The sequence below is a fragment of the Myxocyprinus asiaticus genome, chromosome 34 (assembly GCF_019703515.2).
Source record: "Myxocyprinus asiaticus isolate MX2 ecotype Aquarium Trade chromosome 34, UBuf_Myxa_2, whole genome shotgun sequence".
NCBI lineage: Eukaryota > Metazoa > Chordata > Actinopteri > Cypriniformes > Catostomidae > Myxocyprinus > Myxocyprinus asiaticus.
Window position 1 is genome coordinate 8822936 of NC_059377.1, and position 20626 is coordinate 8843561.

General features: G+C 38.1%; 1 protein-coding gene across 1 annotated transcript in view; it reads left to right on the forward strand.

The window, feature by feature from the left end:
- Positions 1 to 18557, forward strand: part of LOC127424858 (14-3-3 protein beta/alpha-A-like) — a 31156-nt gene extending 12599 nt beyond the window's left edge. The window contains exons 3-6 of the mRNA XM_051670357.1: positions 1686 to 1809; positions 16389 to 16552; positions 16657 to 16752; positions 17518 to 18557. Of these exons, the coding sequence (XP_051526317.1) occupies positions 1686 to 1809; positions 16389 to 16552; positions 16657 to 16752; positions 17518 to 17577 (444 nt within the window). The 3' untranslated portion in view covers positions 17578 to 18557. The remainder of the gene's footprint in view (positions 1 to 1685; positions 1810 to 16388; positions 16553 to 16656; positions 16753 to 17517) is intronic.
- The last annotated feature ends 2069 nt before the right edge of the window (positions 18558 to 20626 follow it).

Sequence of the window (20626 nt, forward strand, 5' to 3'; positions counted from 1 at the left end):
TGGTCAGTTGGTCGCAGAAAAAAACACCAGTATTAGCACTGGTTGGACAATAGGTGGTACTATGGGGTAATTTTCATTAAGCAGGGTTAGGGTTAAGCCTACACAATAAAGCAAGACACCTTGATTTCAAACTTTGAACTTTATTTTTTATTTATTTTAACTAAAAGTTCAAATGAAACTGGATAAAAAAAATAAGTGCATTTAAAATGTGTTGTTCAACTATTTGAAAGATGTTTTTACAACAGCTGTGAACATCTCTCTGGCAAAGAACCTACTTCATCTGTGCATTCTCTACCGGTCGGGTAATTCATTGTCCGGGAAAATACATCATGTGTGTGTATAAATTCGTTTTGTTACCTCCTTCACAATATATATATATATTGCAATATCCAATTACATCAGCAACCCGTGGGCTGAGGGATCGGTGAATATTCTTGCTTTAGTGATTTTGTATTGAAAATTAAATTTATTTATTTAAAAAACAAAAAATGTAAATCAAATACATTTCTAAATTCAAATTGCACTCCAAACGAAACGAAAAACAGTTAAAATAATGAAGTGATAAAAGAATAGTCTATATATATATATATATATATATATATATATATATATATATATATACACACATACATATACACACACATCTTTCCATTTACCGTCAGGCAAGTGTCCGTCTAAACATGCAGGCGGAAAATTACTTACTCAAATGAAGACATAAAAACAAATATAAATATAAAAATAATAATTATGATAATCATCACGGTTTGAGGTGAACGTGTTTTTGTATTATTTTATGTTTTAATCACAGATGTATAGGCTGCAGAGTTGTGGTCACAATAAATTGCTCTGTGGAAATAAAGTGAACTGAACTCAAAACATCTCCTGGGCTGAGATGTCTGAGGTCATTTGCAGCACTCACAGATGATACTGTTCTTGCAAAAAAAAGAAATAAAAATAAAATCAGAAGACTGAAACAAAGAAAGAGTGAGAACCTTTTACACGCACGTGTTCCACGAAACTGCACGCCACGCGTATCAGCGTGTCATACATGCGCATAGACGGCTTTTCTGTCATCTGTTCTTAATAATATTATAAAGTGTTTCTTCAAGCTTGTGTCTGTGTGTCTACGGGCAAATTATTTGTAATATTAATTTGATAATAATAACAGTCAAATAATAATAATAATTTAATATATTAATGGGAAAACGAGCCAAGTATCGTCTTGACATTGTCAAAGGCATTAGCTATTGACGATCACTCTGACCATCGTTGATCCCCGAGATCATCGTCTGTTGGCACAACCCTAATGTGCATTTCTGTCTATAAATTAACAAAATGTTCAGACAGTCTCCTTGCTGGTTTTTCCGACACATTCAGAATCATTACCGCTTTTGCCGGTGTCACTGGCTCGCTGCGTGCGCGCGCTTGTAAAATATATATTTTAAAGGCTCATTATAAGGGTTTAGTATTTCTCTGTAATGTAGAACAGTGTTAACCAAAAAATATATTAAAGTAATTAAATTAATATCATAAACGTGCGACTACTCGACTAATGGTTTAAATTAACGACTACTAGTCGACTAGGAAAATCTTTGGTCGGGGGCAGCCCTACATTTTAGTTTCTGTTACTGTTCGTGGACTGAAGCTGTGTAGGTGTTTAGAGCATATGTGTCTCTTATCCGCAGCATCTCCTGGACAAGTTTCTGATCCGCAGCACTTCTCCAGCAGAGAGCCAGGTGTTCTACCTGAAGATGAAGGGAGACTATTACCGCTACCTGGCAGAGGTTGCCACTGCAGAAGAGAAAGCCAGTGAGTATTTGCAGACCTTTGAAATCCTAACATCTCCCAAACTGAATTTATATTGGAGGAAGTAATTCCTCCTTATTTAGTATAATACATTTCGATTTAAGAAATGGATCAAATTCAGATCTATTTTTCCCATAGCAGGAATAATGTAATATATACCATAATATGAGACCTAGTTTGTGATCTTCAACATGGTTTCTAAGCATATGAGTCTTTGCCATGGTACGATATATGATATATCTTCCTGTCTGCTTTGTAGCCACACCTCTATCACACATGCACATAGACACAGATTTCTTTGGTTTGATGTGTGCCAATAGAACATGTCTTTACTTGTGCTTCCACACCCTTAATGGCTGATTATTGAGGTAATTTTTTTATGTAAAAATGGTTTATGTTTAAGAATCTAGGCCACACTTACAAAACGTATGCACAAGTTCACGTCCCCACTAATCCGTTTAAGTTTGAAAACTCAGTTTTCAAGTTCCTGAATTGTTTTTCAAAGTATGCAGTTATGGAGAGCGATTTTCAGAATCCCCTTTTAGGAGGAGGTGAACACTGTTCCAGTGTTGATGAGAGCATAAACATAGCAAAATCAATGCATTTTCAAATGAAAACGGATTAGTGTGGGCATGACCTAAGGCAGCATCAGAACTAAAATGGAATCTCATAAGTGACTTATATGGAACACCTAGATAGCAAGTTTGTGTGGCATGTTTGTCACACAAAATAGCATTTACAGCTCTGGAAGAAAATTAAGAGACCACTACGAAATTATCAGTTTCTCTGGATTTACTATTTATAGGTATGTGTTTGAGTAAAATGAACATTTTTGTTTTATTCTATAAAGTGCTGTACTGACAACATTTCTCCCAAGTTCCAAATAAAAACATTGTCATTTAGAGCATTTATTTGCAGAAAATGACAACTGGTCAAAATAACAAAAAAGATGCAGTGTTTTCAGACCTCGAATAATGCAAAGAATCCATTTTTAAACAACACAATACTAATGTTTTAACTTAGGAAGAGTTCAGAAATCAATATTTGATGGAATATTCCTGATTTTCAATCACAGCTTTCATGTGTCTTGGCATGCACTCTGCCAGTCTTTCACATTGCTGTTGGGTGACTTTATGCCACTCCTGGCGCACAAATTCAAGCAGCTCGGCTTTGTTTGATGGCTTATGGCCATCCATCTTCCTCTTGATCACATTCCAGAGGTTTTCAATAAGGTTCAGGTCTGGAGATTGGACTGACCATGACAGGGTCTTGATCCGATGGTCCTCCATCCACACCTAGATTGACCTGGCTGTGTGGCATAGAGCATTGTCCATAGTGAGTAACCACACCACCATGAGGACCTACTAAGTAGTGGAAATTGGGTATTCCAAAGTGGGAGAAAAGGGGCTAAAATAAAAATTTAATGTGAACTTGTTTTCTTTGCATTATTCGAGGTCTGAAAACACGGCATCTTTTTTGTTATTTTGACCAGTTGTCATTTTCTGCAAATAAATGCTTTAAATGACAATGTTTTTATTTGGAATTTGGGAGAAATGTTGTCAGTACTTTATAGAATTAAACAAAAAATTTAATTTTACTCAAACGCAGACCTATAAATATTAAATCCAGAGAAACTGGTTTATTTTTCGGTGGTCTCTTAATTTTTTCCAGAGCTGTATTTGAAAACATCTTGATTTTGCTACATTTGCACCTCTTATCCACACTAAAACTGTTTTCCTCCACCGTAAACAGCATTTAAAAAATGCTCTCCAATACCACATATGTTGGAAAATTATGAGGTTAGGAAACTGAAAATGTACGTTTTGTGTGGATATGGCCTCAGGTGAAACTCATGGTAGACATGATCCTGTTTGGTGTTAGCATGTTGCTAAGCTAATGGCACAACACTCATAAAAGCATAAAAATACATAGCGCACAAATAAGTTTATTATATATTTCTTTCCAATTTATGATCCTTGCCACTCTTGCATGAAATTGAGTGTATGTTTAATCAACATTTTTTCAGTTGAACTTTGATAAGAGTTTGTTGCAATGGATTGCCTTATCTGAGAATGATACATGAAATTCTGACTTAGAATTTGGCCTAAACAAGGTATCTTAGAAGGCAGCGTAATTTTAGTACCTACCTTTTGAAACAGCTCACCTATGATGTCTTAAAATTAGGGCTGGGTATCTCCAACCACCCTAAGATGCGATACGTGTCATGATACATGTCACGATTCAATATATCGTCATACATCCCAATATCATAATTGAATAAAACTGAGCCGAATGTGTGAGAGAGACCCATCATGTCCGTGAAAGAAAAGTGGGTCATCATCACAATATATCGATAAGTAATTGTATTGATACAGCATTGCTTAAAATGTTGCCTAGTTAGGCAGCACACTCGTTTTGGAAACTGTAAGCACTCTTCAGTGCTGTAAATCTTTATTGCTTTTTTCATTATTATTCTCTCCCCTTTTCTCCCCAATTTGGCATGCTAAATTCCCAATGCGCTCTAAGTCCTCGTGTTGGTGTAGTGACTCGCCTTAATCCGGGTGGCAGAGGACGAATCTCAGTTGCCTCCACGTCTGAGACCGTCAATCCACGCATCTTATCAGATGGCTTGTTGAGCGTGTTACCGTGGAGACGTAGCGCGTGTGGAGGCTTCACGCTTTTCTCTGCGGCATCCATGCACAACTCACCACGCACCCCACCGAGAGCGAGAACCATACATTATAGTGACCACGAGGAGGTTATCCCATGTGACTCAACTGGGCCAATTTGGTTGCTTAGGAGACCTGGCTGGAGTCACTCAGCACACCCTGGATTCGAACTCGCGACTCCAGGGGTAGTAGTCAGTGTCAATACTCTCTGAGCTACCCAGGCCCCCTAATCTTTATTGCTTTTAATATCTTGGGGCTAAATCTGATATTAGTTTCACTCATTGTGGTACTCATTTATTAGTCTTAGAGCTAATATGTTGTCCTCAAAACCCTATTGAGCTGCCTACCTAGAGAGCATTTTAAAATATCAAGGGCACGTACCCAGTGCGAAGGCTATTCCAAATAGTATGCAGCAAACATGATGCTGCCCTTTACAATATACCTTGTTTTTGCCAACGTCTAAAGCACAATCCTGTATCACTCATGGATAAGGCAATCCCTGAATGCATGGAAACAAGCCAAATAGAAAGTTACTTGCAAGATGGTGGATAGAGTGAAGGGAAATGTTGATTATATTTAGCACTGTAAAGAAAAGTATCCATACAAAATCTTTCACGCAGTGTTTTCGTGTGCTCTGTATGTTTATACTGCTATGTATTTTTATACTTTGAGCATAGCAAAATGCTATCATCAGACTAGTGAATTCAACTGTGAGTGTTAGTCGTGTCTCTCATGCACTATATTTGAGGAGTTGGTATTTGTTTTGGTGTTTATGTAGGCCGTTTCAAATCAGTTAATCATGAGGTCCCATGTTGGTTAGGATGCTGCCTTTTAGACTAGCTGCTTGTGTAGGCAGCTTACTAGTGTTTGGAACGAAGTCTGAGGTTTCCCTGAAACATCTACCTGACTTTTTTTGTTCTGAACTCAAGGGGTCAATCAATTAACCATTCTTAATAGAGTTATAAGTCACACATTATAGAGACACCATGTGACCAAAGACTCAGTTTTCAGTAGAATGGAGGTTGAGATCTGAAGGTCTTGTGTCCTAGTTCATAAAGCTCTGGAGACACAAGCTGCTTGCAGATTAATTTGAGGATGTCCAGTGTGACGTTATATCATTTTATGCCTCCTGTGTCTTGAGTTGCCCACATGTAGGTAATATCCTCTCTGTACTCAAGGTGTCAAGTTCTTTTGCTTTTCTTATTTATAGTTACAGAATGTAGTTTAGAGCACTGTTACAGTTAGGGATGGGTCAGGATGTTTGAATAGTCATAATAATAATTTTATTTATTTATCACACATTTGCACATATACAGTGAAATTCTTTTTTTCACATATCCCAGCTAAGCTGCAGTCAGAGTGCAGGGTCAGCCATGATATGGTGCCCCTGGAGCAGATAGGATCAAGGGCCTTGCTCAAGGGCTCAGGGCCTTGCTCAAGGGCCCAACAGTGGCAGCATGGTGGTGCTGGGGCTTGAACCCCCAACCTTCTGATCAGTAACCCAAAGCCTTAACCACTGAGCCACCACTGCCCCTAATCCCTCAATTTTTTTTTACTTTGATATTTTTAGCGACAGTGCTGTTAAAGTGGAGGAATTTAGAGGCTTCTCCGAGAGGGTTTTAGCATGCTGATAGTTTGTCAGAACACCACTAAGCATCGCCACTACAGCCACAAACAGCGTAAATCTTAAAGATCACTTTTTATGACCTAATTTTGGTAACCTAATTTTGTGCTGTTTGACTTGCAGACAGGCGGCTTAGGGGATATTTACACTTGGTCACATCAAGAGTTTTTACTGATAGGATTGCTCTCCGATTTAATAAGCACATTCCACTTACACTTGGTCATATTAATGTGTCTCCAAATGGATATAAATCCGATCTTTATTTCCTGCACTATATGCAAATAAAACAGATTTAACTTCCGTGATTATGCTAATGCCGGGCAGGGAATTTAAAAGATGTGATTTATTGTTTTATTCCAAATGACTTACCCCTCTGTGTGCGCGCACTCTGTATTTTTCCTCTCAGGGCTTCATAGTTCAGATATGTCCACACGCATCAACTGTGCTTATTGTCAGCGTTTAGTTTCAGTTACTTCAGTGATCTGCAGCAAAAAAAGGAAGAAAAGGTTTGTCTCTCCTACAACGTGCATCTGTTTCTTACTTTATTATTTACTGCGCGACGTGAGCCATATGCAAATACTCTGTAACAGCTCTTATATTTCCCATTTTCCCTATGCAGTTGTAGCGCTGTTTAGGTGGAGTAAAGTTTACAAATGTGGCTTGAACAGCCAGATGCATTTACATTTGACTGAGTGATTTGTTTATTGTTTAATTGCATAATATGTGTATTTACATTGATTTGTTGAACACGTGATAAAAACCAACACTGTCTCTTTAAGAAAACCGGCATTTCTGTAAAGAGCATCTGTAAAAGAGCTCATGTTATCAAGAGAGACTTGAATGGCTTTATCTCATCCGTGCTGTGCGTGATTAGAATTTAATGTTTATTTTTTGTTGTTTTTGATCAACAGTTGACTGTAGAGAAAACAGAAAGGGTATTAAAAGAGACATTATTCAATGACACATGGGTTGCTTGTAGTGGTTGACCGTTATATCGCCAAGGCCGATAAAACGGACGATATTCTGACTTTTTTAATTATTTGCATCGGCCGATAAATGTTCCTGTTTGGCCTATTTATTTATTTAAAAAAAAAGATTCTTGTTGTGCTGAAAATTGTTGCTTGCATGTAAACGACCAGCCACGGTTTGTTTTGTTGTTACGTGCATCATGTTACTACAATAATAGACCGGTGTGCAACACAGTGTCATTTAAACGGTCTGCATATCGGAGCCGCTGTAGTGCCTGAGCTCATAAAGTTCAAGTGCTCGCCGGTTTCATTCTCCCTTTCTCTCCTCAACAGTTGCCTGTAACTTTTAACTGTCTTGTCTAATGATAAAAAGGCAAATATCAATAAAAAGAATATCATACATACCGTCTGCTAATATGCACACATTTACTTTAAACAGATGTAATAAACAAACCTCACAAAACTTGAGCAGATCCAGCATCTTGTGGAGTGCTCATTTATCTTCCTCTAAAGCATGTATTCTATCAGCCTCTCCTCAGCAGTTTCCTGTAACCTTTAACTTTATTTTCTAATGATAAAAGGCAGATGTCAATAAAATTTCTATTATATACTACTTGCAAATATGCAGATATCTCTTTTAAACAGATTTGCGAACTTCACGAAAATCCAGCGTTTTCTTCTCGTCAAGCGCTCATCTAAAATCTTCCTCTGAAGTGCGTATTCCATCAGCCAGAATCATGATGGTCAGTGGTCACAATCCAAGCAGGCGATCCAGGCTGTTTACGGTTGTGCTCAAAAGTTTGCGTACCCTGGCAGAAATTGTGAAATTTTGTCATTGATTTTGAAAATATGATTGATCATGCAAAAAATGGTCTTTTATTTAAGGATAGTGATCATATGAAGCCATTTATCATCACTTTGTTGTTTGGCTCCTTTTTATATCATAATGATAACAGAAATCACCCAAATGGCCCTGATCAAAAGTTTACATACCCTTGAATGTTTGGCCTTGTTACAGACACACAAGGTGACACAAACAGGTTTAAATGGCAATTAAAGTTTAATTTCCCACACCTGTGGCTTTTTAAATTGCAGTTAGTGTCTGTGTATAAATAGTCAATGAGTATGTTAGCTCTCATGTGGATGCACCGAGCAGGCTAGAGACTGAGCCATGGGGAGCAGAAAAGAACTGTCAAAAGACCTGCGTAACAAGGTAATGGAACTTTATAAAGATGGAAAAGGATATAAAAAGATATCCAAAGCCTTGAAAATGCTAGTCAGTACTGTTCAGTCACTTATTAAGAAGTGGAAAATTTGGGGATCTCTTGATACCAAGCCAAGGTCAGGTAGACCAAGAAAGATTTCAGCCACAACTGCCAGAAGAATTGTTCGGGATACAAAGAAAAACCCACAGTTAACCTCAGGAGAAATACAGGCTGCTCTGGAAAAAGAAGGTGTGGTTGTTTCAAGGAGCACAATACGACGATACTTGAACAGAAATGAGCTGCATGGTCGAGTTGCCAGAAAGAAGCCTTTACTGCGCCAATGCCACAGAAAAGCCTGTTTACAATATGCCTGACAACACCTTGACATGCCTCACAGCTTCTGGCACACTGTAATTTGGTGTGACGAGACCAAAATAGGGCTTTATGCTCACAACCATAAGCACTATGTTTGGAGAGGGGTCAACAAGGCCTATAGTAAAAAGAATACCATCCCCACTGTGAAGCATGGTGGTGGCTCACTGATGTTTTGGGGGTGTGTGAGCTCTAAAGGCACAGGGAATCTTGTGAAAATTGATGGCAAGATAAATGCAGCATGTTATCAGAAAATACTGGCAGACAATTTGCATTCTTCTGCACAAAAGCTGCGCATGGAAGCTCTTGGACTTTCCAGCACGACAATGACCCTAAGCACAAGGCCAAGTTGACCCTCCAGTGGTTAGAGCAGAAAAAGATGAAGGTTCTGGAGTGGCCATCACAGTCTCCTGACCTTAATATCATCAAGCCACTCTAGGGAGATCTCAAACGTGCGGTTCATGCAAGACGACCAAAGACTTTGCATTTTGCCAAGACGAATGGGCAGCTATACCACCTGCAAGAATTTGGGGCCTCATAGACAACTATTACAAAAGACTGCACACTGTCATTGATGCTAAAAGGGAACTAAGGGTATACAGACTTTTGAACAGGGGTCATTTCATTTTTTTTCTTTGTTGCCATGTTTTGTTTCATGATTGTGCCATTCTGTTATAACCTACAGTTGAATATGAATCCCATAAGAAATAAATGTTTTGCCTGCTCACTCATGTTTTCTTTAAAAATGGTACATATATTACCAATTCTCCAAGAGTATGCAAACTTTTGAGCACAACTGTTAACTGTCAGGCGATTGCTGCTGCTCGCTGGATCCGCACAAGCATGTGAGTGCAACCAAAGTCTTTCTAGCAAGTCAGTTCACTGTCGGCCATGTTTGGAACACTCTTGGAAGGCTATTTCCAGTTATGACAGTGCAGCTCCTATCTACTTGAATGGGGAAAGACTGAAATCTCCAAAACGGTTGGTCAAGATTGCGATCAATGAGCATATTTCAAATCAGCACTAAAATCTGACAACACTGGTATCATAAATGGTGCTTCTTTACCTCAGATTACGCTAAAAAACGAAATTTTTCCCAGCTTTTATAGCTAATGCACATGCGCGTTTTCGAGTTGATTGATAGGTGAGTTCTGTATCCTAAAGGTGATTGGCTCTTTTACCTGTAAGGCGGGACTTCCTATCTACATCTGTTGACCGTTGGCTGCAGTTGGGCGTTCTAATTTCTCCCATTAATTTTAATAGAAGTGGCCCGTCTCTGCTAAATGTGAAATTGAGTAAATATAGTGCTAAATAAGAGTTTATAATTTTTTTAGCAATTTTATGTTTATGTTATTTACTATATTAAATTGTGTGATATATCGGCCTACCACCCTACTATCTGGATATCGGTATCGGCCATTAAAAAACCGATATCGGTTGACCACTAATTGCGTGTATCTCGTCTTTGGACACACATTACAGGGAACAACTTTTACTCTCAACATGTATTGAAAGGATCTTGATATACTACTATACTACACAATTACTGTTGAGGGAAACCTGGACATTTACCAGCCAGTTGCCAAATATATAAATCTTTAATCGTATACCGCAAAATTTGGTTGCAAATGCAAGTGATTTTCCTCTCATTGTAGGGAGCTGGGCATACAGTAAAAGATCGATCTTGGGATTTAAAAATCAGTATAGAGATCATTCAAATGAAGATTGCGATGCATCAGAAAATCCATATTTTTACCCACCTCTAAAAAGCATATAGTGAAGACCAGTAATTTTAAGTAGTTTTGTTACATTTCATGACTTTTTCCAATTTCTGTATGTTTACTTGAATACTTGATTCTGCTGTTAAAGACTTAAAGCACTGTTTTCTTAATTTATATCTTTGTTCTTTATTACTGAATGTTTACTTGTCTTAAATAATTACTTGAGTACAATGTGTACTCAAATTAGTTAGTATTTTGTTGCGGTATAGAAATTGGTATTGAGAATTATCAAACTAAATATAGATTTTGCACATCACAAGTAACAGTGCACCTTCATTAATTTCATTAATGAGTGACTAATGAGTGAATTCCATCCACATGTGGTCTTTGGCCCAGGTGGTTCTGTCTGACAAAGTAATAATTCACTCTTTCCAATAGATGCATGGGCTTATTAGGCTTCTTCTGCTCCCTGCTGGCTTTGATTAATTTTTAAGAGCATGGTTTGTTTCTATGGCAGCACAGGAGCAAATGATCTGAGAGATACAACTGAAGCTACCAAGTGTGGAAATGACAAGATCGTGCTTTGCAGCAGATCCTAGATCAGTCATGTTTGTGTGGTTTTATGGTTAAGCTTGAGGTTTTTCATTAGGGATGCTCTATATATTGGTGACCTTATATTTTTTAGGTCAATTTTATAAGCAGATCATATTTTATTTGTATTACTAAATTATTTGTATTTCTAAATAAAGTATTTCAATGTATTTATTTAACATTTATTTTATTTAACTATTTTTTTTCTTTCTTTTTTCAATTCAAGCAGTAAAATCTTTTGCAGTGCCAGGTTTCAAAAGTACTAAAGACTTTTCCACCTTTTCTACTAAAATTTAAGTTTTGATACCCATTTTAATTTGAAGTATCTATGTGATTTACTCAGTGTGAACGATACTTAAAAGCTGGCTAACCAAATTTATAATACCCACCAAAATATGGGTTATCAGCAATACCATGAAAATAATGATTGGTAATTGATATTGGTCAAAATGTTGCTGTGGTTGCATCCCTATTTTTCATAGATCTGTACAGAACAGGAACGCATTGCTTGTGTCTAACTGAGTTTTAGCAGCCACTGACCTACTACTGTCAGTGTGATGAGCTGCCTGATCATCGCCATGGCAACAGCATCTGGTGCGTGTGTGTTGTCCAGCTGGGTGTCGGCAGTATGCAGAACCTCCTGCGGGTGGGTTTAATATATGCACTGCCTGCTCTTGGCCACTGTTCAGCAGGCTCCAAAAGCTCTTCACATGAACAATGACTACTGCTCATCTTTATAGTGCTGAGTTTCACTCAGAGAACAGATCAATACAGAGAACCGCAAGCTCTTATTACATCACAGTATGACATACTAACAGCCCGGCAGTGCCGTGGAGAAACAGTGGCTTCCAGGGACCAACATGAAATCATGTTAAAGTGATTCTCTTTTTCTAAAATACAAAACTGGCTCTTACATTGTTTTTTTGTTTTTATGGGGGGAATTGTAATTATAAAAATATGGCCAAAAAAAAAAGTTATAAAAGAATAAACTAGATGTTTAAATTTTTTGAAGAAATGTGAGTGGCGCTTGCCTGTGCAAAACTCCACACTACAATGTTTGGAGCCCAAAAAGAGTCCAACCTCAAATCTCGATTAATATTCAGATCTCTAAATATGGCTCTGGTTCCTCCTTCAATATAAGTCTATGGGATTTTTCTCCTTGTTTTTAGTGACGGACCTGACACACATGGTGCCCTAGGCAATATCAGACATGAGCTTGCCCCCCTTACCCCACTCCACAAATAAAAAAATTAATTTATGTATGTACTGGTTAGGTATGTTTATTATTATATCAAATATTGTATCAGTGCTGGTCGCGTTACATTGTGAGATTTGACTTGGACTGTACTGGCATCTAGCAGACTGAAACACTACCCTGAAGCTATTATAAGAAGAAAATGTTTGCAATAATATGTAATTATATAACTATCAAATGATACTATTTAATTCTATTATAAATTCTACATGGTTTATCTGGCACAAAAACAATGAAAATCTCAGTTAGGCTGACATTAAACAAATGATAACATTAAATTAAACAAAGAAATGTATAGCTATTAAACAAAACATACTAAATTGAACATTAAACAACTAACTTATACTAAATACAACTATTTAAACACAGTTTATATTGGAAAAGAGTGATAAACAGGTGCAAGTTTCTAAATTTTTTGCTTGAAGTTCACATCTACATATGGGCTCATTTGAATTGGTGATTCATTTATTTGAATTGGTTCATTACAATCGTCCGAACGAACAGATTCACTTAAAGGATTTGGACTTCCCAATGCTGTAAGTGGATTGGTGAATCATTTATTTTAACCGGTTCGTTTACATGAACGAATTGATTCCGTTACCGGTAAATGTTTTGGACTTACTACTAAGAAGAGAAGACAATTAAAGTAAGGGCATCTGATCTCTGTTTGTTTGACAGCTATGTGTGCAAAACAATGAATAATATAGTGTTTTGTCATGTTACACCATAATTCGTTGGGAAAAAGTAGCTTGTTACTGGAAAAGCTACTTAATTGTGAAAATAGTTTAACTTCTGTGACCCTACTGTAAATTGTAATTGGCTATTTAGTAGCTACATTTCCTTTCCAACATGAATGCGGCTTGCCGCTCTAGGTGCCCTGAGCCACTGCCTGTTTTTGTAAGTCTTGATTGCTTAAGTATTAGCACACAGAAATAAAATAAAGGCAAAGATCAATATTTTTACTATGTACAAATTTAAAGTGCCATCATAGCTAATATTGGTAGCAATTACCACAATTACCCCACCACACATTGACAAAATCAGTAACTCACAACAACTGCTGGCCAAACTGTATACCCTATTAATATCTACAGAGACAACATATTCAGTGTCTGATAAAAAATGGGAGAAAGACCTCAGCATTAACCACAGATAATAATTTCTGGAAACAAATTTGCACAAACATATTCGATTTAAGCAGAAATACTAACATACAACTAATCCAATATAAAATCATACATGGAACACCCCTAACACACATAAAATGTTTAAAATGGGAATGGCAAATTCAGACAAATATACACGCATTGCAATCTCAATACCCAAGATAATTACTTTCATGCACTCTGGTCATGTCCACCTTTTACCCAATTCTGGAAAGAAGTCATTTCTAAAATATCAATCTTTTTTTAATTGTCACATTTCTGCCATCCCATTATTACGCCTTTTAGGCGATCTGTCAAAAATAACCCCCACGCCAGAAAACACAACCCCCCATCTTCTGACTCTAGCTATCGCCAAGAAAACAATTATTAACTGGAAAAATAAAAATAAAATCTCCACTAAACAATGGCAATTATTAACAGCTCATAATAATAGAGACAGGCATCTGTATTCAAACACAAATTACATAAATGTACACCACTATTTACCACCATCACTTTCTTTTTAAACATTAACACATACTGATTGGTGTATTAATGCCTTGTTGCAATGCCCACATATGTTTATTTGGCTGTGCATGACCCCATACGGATGCATACATTCAGGCTTAATACCACGCATTTATACACTGATGAGCCAAAACATTAAGACCACCTGCCTAATATGCTGTTGGTCCTTCGTTTACCGCCAAAATAGCGTCGACCCGCTGAGGCATGGACTCTACAAGAACCCTGAAGGTGTCCTGTGGTATCTGGCACCAAAACATTAACAACAGATCCTGTAAGTTGTGAGCTGGAGCCGCCGGTGAGTGGACTTTTTGGTCCAGCACATCCCACAGATGCTCAATCAGATTGTGATCTGGGGAATTTGAAGGCCAAGTCAACACCTTGAACTCTTCATCATGTTCCTCAAACCATTCCCGAACAATGTGTGCAGTGTGGCAGGGCGCATTATCCTGCTGAAAGAGGCCACTGCCATCAGGGAATACCATTGCCACGAAGGGGTGTACCTTGTGTGCAACGATGTTTATAGGTAGGTGGCACGTGTCAAATTGACGTCCACATGAATGGCCGGACCCAGGGTTTCCCAGCAGAACATTATCCAGAGCATCACACTCCTTCCACCGGCTTGTCGTCTTCCCACAGTGCATCCTAGTGCCATCACTTCCGCAGGAAAACCGTGCACATGTACACGGCCGTCCACATGATGTAAAAGAAAACGGGACTCATCAGACCAGGTGACTTTCTTCCACTGCTCCAAGGTCCAGTTCCGACGCTCACGTGCCCATTTGTTCCCTTTCAACAGTGGACAGGGGTCATCATGGGCACTCTGACTGGTCTGTGGCTTTGCAGCCCCATAAGCAGCAGGGTGCGATGCACTGTGTGTTGTGACACATTCCTCACGTAACCATCATTTAAATTTCCTGTGACTTGTAAACCTTCTGTTGGTTTGGACCAGACAGGATAGCCTTTGTTGCCCTCTTGCATCAATGAGCCTTGGGCACCCAACACCCTGTCAGTGGTTTGTGGTTTGTCCCTCCTCTGACCACTGTCGGTAGGTACTCGCCACTGCTGAATGGAAGCACCCCACAAGCCTTGCCGTTTCAGAGATCCTCTGACCTAGTCGTCTGGCCATAACAATTTGGCCCTTGTCAAAGTCGCTCAGGTCTTTTACTCCTGCCCATTTCTCCTGCATTCAACATGTTGACTATGAGAACTGATTGTTCGCTTACCATCTAATCTACTACCCAGACCTTGACATGTGGCCTTGTTAGGAGATGAGCAACATTATTCACTTAACCTGTGAGTGGTCATAATGTTTTGGCTCGTCAGTGTATATGAGCATATGATGTTTATTTAAAATAAAAAATTCTTTGTTTTGGTTCCCCCTGTACTCTCTGGCCACGTCCACACTAATTCATTTTTATTTGAAAACGCATGAATTTTGCTACGTTTTGGTCTTTCGTCCACACTGAGATGCGTTTTTGTCTAGCGAAAACTGAGCTTTTCAAAATCGCTCTCCGAAGTGGATAAATTTGAAAACGTCATCTTCGCGTTGAAATGTGGACAGGTAAAATGGAGATATTATTTTTGATATTACTGATGAAGTATTTGTTGTTATGTGATGCAGTCATGTGATCCATTCAAAACAATCAAGATGGTGGCCCATGTTGTTGTGCCTGCTAATTACTTTGATAACATTGTTAAAGATAAATGTTACTTTGTAAAACCAGAGCAGAGACTCATTAATGAGACACAGAGCCTTGCTTCTTACATGTGTGTTTTTTTGTTTTGTTTTTTAAAGAGGATTTAAGTGTTTTTATAAGTTTCAGAGTGGATGAGCAACTTTTGGAAAACCTTTGAAATGGCAGCATAGATGGAGAGCGTTTTGAAAACGAAAGCGCCATTTTCAAATTTATCCTGATTAATATGGACGAAGCCTCTGTCTTACTCTTGTCCCTTTTTTTAAATAATAATAATCTCTTATATATATATATATATATAAACCAAAAATAAAATATTGTTCTTGCTCTTTTCTCCTTTCCTCTTTCCATTACAATTTTAGAGTTAATGACTTGTTCATACCTTAACCCACTCTATCAGATCAGTCAACCAATTATTAACTTTGTACACAGGACACAAGAAGGCCGTAACTACGTACATACTTTAAACCTCAGAATCAGGCATTATAATTTTTCAGACATATTTAGAGGCTGTGGAATCTTTTCAACGTTATTTTTTTTATTTATTTACGTTCTCCTTTATTGTTTTTGTTTGTTTATTCCTTTTCTCTTTTGTAACATCTGTCAACAATGTTGTATGTAATCCCTGTTATTTGTTGCAATAAAAAATAAAGCCACTTGATTTTGAGGTTTGATGTCCATAGCACAAATGGTGCGGTACAAGTTACAAACAGATGTTTAATACATGAGGTTGGGGGTTTTAACAAACCCCCGAATCCTAATAATGAGCGATTGTAATAGTAATGATTGCCTTATTTGTATTCTGTACAGATATCATCCTCAAGTCTCAGGAAGGGTACCAGGCTGCTTTTGACATCAGTAAAGACAACATGCAGCCCACTCATCCCATCCGCCTGGGCCTGGCCCTCAACTTCTCTGTCTTTTACTATGAGATCCAGAACTCACCAGAGCAGGCCTGCGAACTGGCCAAGAAGGTTAGAATGGGCACAAAGCTCACACACACATGTAGCTTTTGTTTTAAATGCACTTAAAGCTTAGAATTGTTATCTATTTAACCATGTATATGTTTTTTATGTAGGCGTTTGATGATGCCATTGCTGAGCTGGACCAGTTAACTGAAGACTCGTATAAAGACAGCACACTGATCATGCAGCTACTTAGAGACAATCTGACAGTGAGTTTTCAGTCATCTTATTCACCCAGTTCTTTGACATTTGTTCCAATGATGATGCAGTGACTATGATGATAAATTAGATTTCATATTAAAAATCAGAAATTGGTTTTGATCAGAATTGCTAAATGGCCCATGTGATTATTAATCCTCAGAAGGCTGTGATTTATTTAAATATCTGCAAGCACAGCGTGCTTCAAAATGAAGGGGTGGTGAACTCTTCTGTATTGTACTACACATACACCAAGCATATGTGGGACTCAGGATAAGTTTTTTTATACTTCATTCATTTCAGCATTGTTCAACATATCATTTGCGCTGGAAAAAAAGAGAAAATGCTGCATGACGTGGCGTATTCTTAGCCAATTTGAACATATTTGAGGTTAAATATACAGTTACTGTATGTGGAGCTGAAATTGAAATTTCACTGGGGGCAGGCTACTTGGCGTGGCAATGTCAAGTGACCAACAAAATGCTCTGTTGCTCGTTGCTTTTTCACATTGTGCCCAGTTAGGACCCTGTGTTATGTGCATGATCAGCATAAATTCATTCAATGTGCCTCTTTGTTCCTAAAGCTTTATATCTAAGAAAAAGCAATATGAGATTTTAAATGTTTATTATATTGCAGTTTAAATCGCAATCGCTATATATTTAAAATTGATCACTAAATATTTTTTTAAGCAAATTAATCAGCCTTAGTTTAGATGGATATGAATTAATCAGATGGATAAATGTGAAAATTTCAATCACTTATCCTTTGTTTTTCAGCTGTGGACCTCTGACAATCAGGGTGACGGTGAGGACACAGAGGAGGGACGAGAAAACTAAAGCCAACTCTACTATGAAGCTTTCAGTCAGCACAGCGAGCGATGACGCTGACGCTTTACAGTTCCAGCTTCATACTCACCAGCCCGTCATTTATATGTGTGTTTGGATATGAGAGTGTGAAGAAAAGACTGTTTCATGACTGTGTATGTGTATGTGTGTTTGTTTGGGGGGCAAACAGCAGCTGTTTGTCTAATAAACATGTTAACTTGATGAGGTGGACAACGCATTGTAGTTTGTTGACTTTATGTGTGCTCATACATAAGGCCGTTGGGATGCTTTTTTTTTTCATCATTAATGTGAGTCACCATGAAGCCAATATGACAACGTCATTGAACTTTGTTTTAGGTGCATACGTGAGAGAGAGCGAGAGAGTATGAAACCTTTTCTGTGTTTTGCTAGGGGAGCGTATAGTAATCGGGTTTTGCGTGGCTTAGACTGAATTCTTCATTTTCCTAAAGAATCAAGGGAAACAAACCAAAAAAAAAAGTCAGTATGAAAGGATAATGGTGGCGGAGTGGGCTTGTGGAAGACATTTTACTTCAGTTGTCAAGTGTTCAATTTCCCATCGGTGAATAACGTACAATTTGTCCTTGTCAACCACAGATCCAAGATCAAAAAGACTTGACACATGGCTTATACTGTAACTTTGATATAAACGTCTTGTTACCAGTAAGTAATGCTTTTCATGTGCTTATCTGATTAATACTGTTTTCTATTAGGAATTTCCTTTTTTTTTTTTTTTTTTTTTTTTTTTTTTTTTTGTACTACTAAATCTGTTTTTTGTTAACTCTTTTGATACCTAAAATGCATGCGGCTTTAGTTAATCAGGGTGACTGGAGTTGGCTGATCGGGCTGCCTAGAAACTGTCTTTGGAATTTTCATACAGAACACTCAGCATTATTGTTATTTGTTACTGAGGGTGGGAGGAGGGATCTGGATTTCATGTTAGTGGAATTAAAAAAAAGATTTAAAAAAACAAACCACATTGACTCTTGTTCTGTGTTGCATCCAGTCAAAGTTTGGGAACTGAGAACCAGTTCCTTTTTTTTTTTTTTGGATGTATGATTGTCCATATGACCAAATGACTTTCGGTTCTGACATTTTTCCGCCAATGCAGATGGACTACTGTACTTGTATCCTTCCCGCTGTGCTATTAAGCAGCAATGCTGCCACGCTACTGAATATACAGCATGAAACAATAACCGTATTTCCTCTATCAGCCTAGTGTGAGTCTGCTATCAACTGGCCAACAAAATCACACCATCGGGCCAATAGCTTTTAACCTCGAGCTGCAAAACCAAAATCAATCTGCATTCCCACCATCGGGCCAATATCCCTGCAGCGTTGCCCTTAAACCCACCCTTAATATGCCATCCTGGTGCCAATGTCACACCCCGCCCATTTCACAAGCAAGAGGGAAATGAACATGGCAGAGACTGAAGCTGCTGTTTGTTTGCTTATTTTGGTCTTTGCTTGGTTGAAAGCGAGGCTCAACTCAGCGAAACTCTGCCTTTGACATTGACCCCGCCTCAATCCCCAGTTGGCGCTAGGGTAATTGGTGGGCCAGAGGCACTTGACCGATGGTCCCAAGGAGGCACGATGAAGCCCCAGAAGTGACCGTGGGAATGCAACTGGCCCTAGCACACCCTCATTTGCCCTGGGAGTGGAAATGCGATTATTTTAAATCTACAGCGCAACCAGTGCAGTCCGATTCCTCAATGAATTACTCTTCTGAGCCGGTTCTTTTGAATCAACAGCGCAAACACTAAGTCCCTTTCAAGGCAAGTCAGTCCACTATGCAGACATCTTGGGAATGCACCTGGGCAGCTATTTTCTATGGACACAAGCTGCATAAAAGTACAGCCCTTATCTACTTGAATAAGGAAAGATCCAAATCGGTTGGTTAAGATTACAATCAAAGAACATATTTCAAATCAGGAGAAAAATCTGAAAACAGTAGTATAAATTGTGCTTCTTTAGCTCAGCTCACGCTATAAAACAACATTTTTCAGGCTGGTCCTGCTTATACGCATGTGCATTCTCGAGTCGACTGACAGTGTCTGAAAGGTGATCGCCTCTTTTACCTGTAAGGTGGGGCTGTCAGTCTACTCGAGAATTTGCATGCGCATTAGCTACACAAGCTGGGAAAATTTTGTTTTTTAACAAAATTGAGGTAAAGAAGTACATTTTATGATGGCATTGTTGGAAATAAAGGCCATGATATATTGTGAATATAGTCACGGTTAAAGTGCATTGTTAGGCACGATACAAAGCGGAGTTAAAGCAATCATCTTATTGTTCTATTAAATGGTCACCACATAATTAAAATATTAAGGACATAAATGTTAATTAAAATGTATTTGCTAAGTAAAAACATTAAACGCCAAACTTCTGTCAAAAAAATATTCCCTGGCAAGAATAACTGTCAGCTATGGTGCTGGGTAGTGATACAAATAGAAGTTCTGTGTAGAGGTCAGAGCCATTCTTTAACATGAATAAAACACGGCTGTTCACCAATCAGCATCCAGGACCAGAACTATCCATTTTATAATTGCAAATATTTTTTTCTCAGAAGTAAGAATCATTGGAACCAAATCAGAATCATTAAATTCCTGACGATTCCCATCTCTTTTAATGGCTGGCAACTTGGATCCAAAAAGACCCCTATTCCTGGTTTTAGTATTTGAATTTGGTGTCAGTAGTCACATTTGGAGAATGTGCTGGTGGATGTTTTTATAAACCGACTGAAGGGGTATGGGGATTGTCAAACTGACAAAAACAGGTTTCACATCCATGATGTCAAATGACTTAAAATATTTGAGAGATTTTTAGTAAATATTTAAATGTTGGTCTTTTGGAATATAGCACATGAGTCATATGGACTACTTTTATGCTTTTCTATATGCCCTTATTTTGTAACTTGACAGCCCAATATCCCATTCAGTTTCACTATTGAAATTCAATTTCATTGTATGGAAATTGGCAACTCAGTCATTCTGCTTATTAACTCATTTTGAGTTCCACGGAAGAAAGAAGTCATACAGATTTA